The sequence below is a fragment of the Atta cephalotes genome, assembly GCF_000143395.1.
Source record: "Atta cephalotes unplaced genomic scaffold scaffold00054, whole genome shotgun sequence".
Classification (NCBI taxonomy): Eukaryota; Metazoa; Arthropoda; class Insecta; order Hymenoptera; family Formicidae; genus Atta; species Atta cephalotes.
In genome coordinates, this window is record NW_012130118.1 from 1,366,720 (window position 1) to 1,372,394 (window position 5,675).

General features: G+C 33.2%; 1 protein-coding gene across 1 annotated transcript in view; it reads right to left on the reverse strand.

Annotated features, from left to right (window-relative positions):
* The window catches only part of LOC105623237 (oxysterol-binding protein 1), a 20,388-nt gene that overhangs the window by 4,424 nt on the left and 10,289 nt on the right, over positions 1-5,675 (reverse strand). The window contains exons 3-5 of the mRNA XM_012204637.1: positions 3,202-3,407; positions 1,329-1,582; positions 537-729 (exon numbers count right to left, since the gene is read on the reverse strand). Coding sequence (XP_012060027.1) covers positions 537-729; positions 1,329-1,582; positions 3,202-3,407 — 653 coding nt within the window. The remainder of the gene's footprint in view (positions 1-536; positions 730-1,328; positions 1,583-3,201; positions 3,408-5,675) is intronic.

A 5,675-nucleotide genomic window follows, 5' to 3' on the forward strand; every position in this document is an offset into this window, starting at 1 on the left:
TATATATATATATATATATATNTCTCTCTCTCTCTCTCTCTCTCTCTCTCTCTCTCTCTCTCTCTCTCTCTCTCTCTCTCTCTCTTCTCCCCTCTCCCTTCAAAATGTTTTAATTAATTTCAATTTTTAAAACTTGAGTAATAAAATTATTCTTCAGATAAGCTGAGAAGATATCTTCTATAGAGAGAGAATTTTAATTTTGGGTTAGTTATACAAACATATAAAAAAATTAGAAAACCGATAATAATCGATTAATAATGATTTGTTACTTATTATTTTTGTTAAAAAAAAATTGATTCTAAATAATATAATTAGGAAGCATATATTCAGAGAGTGATTTTTAAATATTAATAAACGAAATTGTGTTTAACAAATTAAAACAGATTTCATTCATCATCGTTTTCTAAAATTAAATAAAATTTGGTGCTTTTAAGCAATAATATGATAGCAGTAAAAATATTAAAAATGTGCCGACAAGTGCATGCTAACATTGTTAACGAAACGAAATAAAAAAGAATAGAAATCAATTAATTTACGTGAAGATCTGTGTCCTCCCGCAGGCGTCGCTGAAGGAATCGCATGTTGCGCAGCTTCCTCCAGATGGGAATGCTGCCTAGCTAACTGCTCGACCATTTTCTCTATCCGTACTTTCTGATCACGCTCGTGCTGCAGCATCTTTTTCCACTTAGGCTCTTGTTGTTGGGCTAGTTGCAAGTAATCGCTGCTCGTCTGCAACAACATATTCAATCTGTTGTCATAAGTTGCGTTTTGTGTGAGATCACATCGGTGATAAATCAATAGAGAAATGCCGATGTCGAGGGCAATTTCGTGAATGAGACAACTCTGATTGGCAAGAGAATTGAACTCTGCTCTCTGCAAATCTTGAATTTCTACGTAGACTTTGAACATATCATTCATATAAAAAGTTAATTACTAACTCTCGACTGTATCTCGAGATTTCCTTTTCTTTCCACTCGTTGGATGAATCACGCTCAGTCATGCTATATATATGATATCGATAAGATTTACGAGATGTTCACAAAACAAGTTCAAGAATCTATTCAGCAAGTTCAGTAAAATAATGGCAAATTAATGTTATCATCTTTCAAAGCATTACTCAAATCCCATATTATGCGAAATCCTTAATTCGACTTGATTTTTTAAGAATATATTTAAAGATTTTGGCGACAAATTTTGCTGTACTAAAAAAGTTACTACAGCCATGATTGTTGATATCTTGAGAAAAATGCAGAAAAAAAAAACATCATTCACTGATACTTTGCGTCGTACAATTTTGCATTTTTGATTATCGTTTGGTTTGAACTTACACTAATCATAGCATTTGCCGCAATCCGGAAAAGTGTGGCTCGTTCGCTGACGATCTTGAATTTCGCTGCTAATTCGAGGGACGGAGGCTCTATCATTTCCAAATCGGATAAAGCTCGTTGGAGCCCAGATCCCTGCTTAAGCATCAAGTCATTGCACGCTTGTAGATCATCCAATCGTCGCGTGAGATCCTTAATCACAGACGCAGTTTCTACGTTTTGATTGTCGTTATCTTGATACTCCTCTTCCTCTTCTTCTAAAAGAGATTTCGCTGCATAACGTCGCCGAAGTACTAAAGCTCAATAATATATAAGAAAAAGATAGATGCAACACGATAGTTATGCAAATGTATAATCATCGTATCGGTATTGCAGTCGTTTGCGATGCAAATCAAATTCATTAATTATACACGCACGCACGCACACAGTATAGTACAATAATCTATATAATAGATGTAAAAATGTTCATTAAATTAATTATAGCAACGGAATATTCTATTAATACTGTGTGCAATGGTTGATTCAAATTCGAAATATCTCAAAGTTTAATATTAACTTTGTAATTCGAGTAAACTTTATAATATCTAAATATCTAAATATCTATATAAATCACATTAATTCTGAATTCTACATTTTATACAGGATATTTTCCAATCTCTCAAACACTTAAATAAAAAGAATAAAAAAGATAAGCCTTTCCTGAAGGTTAATCCTGAAGGTTAATGTTAATTAATAAAGTTAAAATCTATTCGTAATAAATATATTGACTCTCTTTAGAAAATATAATAGCTTGAATTTGATTATTTTACTACATCGCACAAAAACATTTTTTTAAATCCCTATTTCTTAAATCTGCTGATGTACGAGTATTATATATACAGATAGAGAAATACTAGCTTATTAAAATTTATTTAACAAAAATTTTCAAGTTATTGTTCGTCGATTTTAATAAAATCTTTTTTAATGTTTATAAAATCATAGTTTCTAATTAACTAATCCATCAAAATGAAAATTTTATTACATTTTAACTCTCTATGCATCAAATTAAAGTATTTTAAGCAAAACTATTTGCAGATATTAACTTTCACAGTTATTAATTTAACTCTCCGTTTGCAATATATCATACATTTTTACTCCGTCCGTTTGCAATCTGAGTCTTTTTTATCCAATCCAATTTTTTTCATTGTTTTAGGCTTTCAAAAAAATATGAAAAACTTCAAAGTTATTTTTCGACATCTCTATTACATTACTAAATAAATTTTTTAACTCAAATGTTAAAACCATCATTATAAAAATTAAAAGTTCAATAAAAATGACAAAGAAATCTGAGAGTACAATTTCGCTTATGCTGAAAAAGGTTCAAATTGTAGACGGAGGATTAAGGGAATTCTAAAGTCGCTTTATATTACCGTTTATTTTTTAAATAAATATTTTTCTAACTACTTTTATACACAGATTTGAAAATCCTTTTTTAAAGTAATAAACGGTAATGTAATCCAACCAATTGAGTTTATATTAAAAATGAAAAAAGTTGGAAAATTAATTAATCGGCTTTCAGCGTCGATTCGTATAAACAATATATTTGCTTTATATACTATACTTTGAACATGTATAATAAATCTTGATTCAGATTAGGGATTACGTAAACAAACAATATCGAGTTGCTAGAATTAGACTTAGATAATTAATATAAAAGAGTTAATTAGAAAATTTGTACGTTTGTGAAGATCTTATTGAATTGATAAAGAGACGACTTTAGGCTCCCTTTAAATAGATGGAAAAAAGTATTCAGAAAATTTCGATGTACCTAGATGTACCGAAAAAACGACAGGTTTACGCAATACACAGGCACGATCTATTGTACAATCGTACAAACCAGATTCCATCGCTTGGATAGCCTTGGCTTTTGCTAACTCGAGAGCCGTGACCCATTGCTGTCGCTCCACCTCGGTTGATGCCTTGATGTGGAAGGTCTGCGTGCCGCCGTTGCTCACGACGAAAGTGCAGGCATCCACCGTGTGTATTAAGGCCCCGTGTAAGGAAATTGTCCCGCGGCAAGTGTGAGACATCTCCGCGGGATTTCTGAAACAGGGAGTAACGGAGACGCAACAGTCTCAGGTACGCGTCCCTCTCAGGTCACCCCGAGATTGCCGAATGATACAGAGAAAGACAGACGTGAGTTTGCAATCGGAAGGGACTCGATTTTTAATACGACGATCCGGACGATTCGACCGTGAACAAGCTTCATTCAAGCGACCACCTCTCCTTCCCCCTCAAAAAAGAAAAAAAAAACAGAAAAAACAGAAAAATTAACATAACAATGCAGCAACGATTGTCTGCGTTAATCTGTGACACCACATTTCTGACTTGGCGAGAGAGACGGAGTGGTGAGTGGTGGATAGGATGCGAGGAACAGTTATTAGCATAGAAAAGTATGGACTTATCGGCGTAATCCAAAGAAACTAAACACTCGATTACGCAGCCGATGGAAGCAATTTAACGATCCCATTATCATCCCGTGTATTACGACTGTATTACAAATCCAGCTGCTCCCCTATCTCGCGGCGCGACACGTCCACATAGACGAGTGCCTCTTGTCGCATCTTGCGGCCGTCGGTCAAGAACAATCCATGGGAGGATAGGATTCTTTTCTCCGTCGTAACGACTATCCAAATACTGATGGAGCGGGGAGGAGGATAGGAAAGTTCTCAATCGGATCATGCACGTGAGGTCACTCGGGTTAATCGAACACGCAACAATTACGATTTCGCGTGGAAGAGAAAAAAAAAGAAAAAAAGTCATGCTAGCGCGTTCGGAATCGTGTACAGGGTGTACAGGTGCCCTCGAAATGGATCGCTGAGTTCTGGAATGTGTATTTATATTTTACTCGCCCGCATCGTGCGCGGATGGAAAGAGAAAATCATGCGATCAGTATGATTAGTATGATTAGTCTGAAAATTTTTCTTTCCAGAATCATCGATACTTTTGTCTGCAGTATTACTTCATAAAGAATATATAAAGCGTATCTTATAATAATGATGCTCATTGCAATTTGACAAATTGGTCTATCGTTGCGCTAAATAGTGACGAATTTATAATATACATTCACGGAAAAAAAATTAATTGGGTGATACAACAAATCTATAATTTATTATTTATTGCGAATTCAACATCGATAACTAAGAAAATTTGATGATTTAACAAATGTTATTCAGCTAATGTTATTTAGCTGTCAACTTTGCTATTTTAACATTAAAAACAAAAAATTGACTGTCTGTATACATTACGATTGTAGATTTGCTGAATCAATGAAGTTTTCAGCTATGTTTTTTCCGTGTTGGAACAAAAAGATGCGTATTTATCTAATCAGCATTTGAATCTATAAGGCTTGACTCAGTCAGCATAAAATTAATTTTAATCTCAATTTATTCTTTATCTTTTTCTCCAATTCTAAAAATTAAATCGAGATTAAAGTTAATCTTATATTATTAAAGGGATCTATTATCTGTTTTCTATGTTTTCAATGTAGAACTTTAATTGCAATTCAACGTCTACTCTTCTGCATCTTTTATTAATTTTTAGAATTAGAAAAAGATGAAGAGTTAATCAATGTAAAGTGTGCAAAAGGATAGCTTTAATAATCGATTTAAAAAGAAAGCTCCATTTTACGAACAAATCACGAGTCTCTGAGAAATTCTTACAAAATTCTACGTAAATAGAAAGGTGTTTGTAATTCGGAAAAATGTAGTTTCGATATGTATGTCAATTACGATCGCATAATCTTTCTCCATCCAAAGCAAGTAAAACACGGCACACTGTCAAAGTCCATCAATTTATTTAAGAACACTCTGTACACGTTCAAGTATAAATTGGCGGAAACGTGTTTCGAGATACTTGCGTGTATTTATTTACCAAGACAATAATCTTATAGTATCAGTATAATCTCGTTATTTATGTTTATAATTTTTGGTGAATATTTGTGATGAAAAACATCTGTAAAAAACATCTGTATAAAAATATTTTCACGACAAAATAGTCTCCACAATTGGAAAGGCAGGAGGTTATTGTTGAATTCGATTTACCATGAATTGATACAACTGTGTTAAAATAAAATTCAGTTTATTCAACAGTGATATATTGACCCGATGTATTTTTCCTACTTGACTGTTCACGATATTTATACATGGTATCCTAAAGATAGTTTTCCTCAAGTCGAAGATTCTAACGTGTTCGGATTAAACTTTCACTTAGGAGATATGTCGAAACACGTATCCGTCACTCATACTTTTATTAAAGAGAAACGAATTAATGTATGCAAAAATTCACTGTTAAAAAGAAACGCCGCGCGCG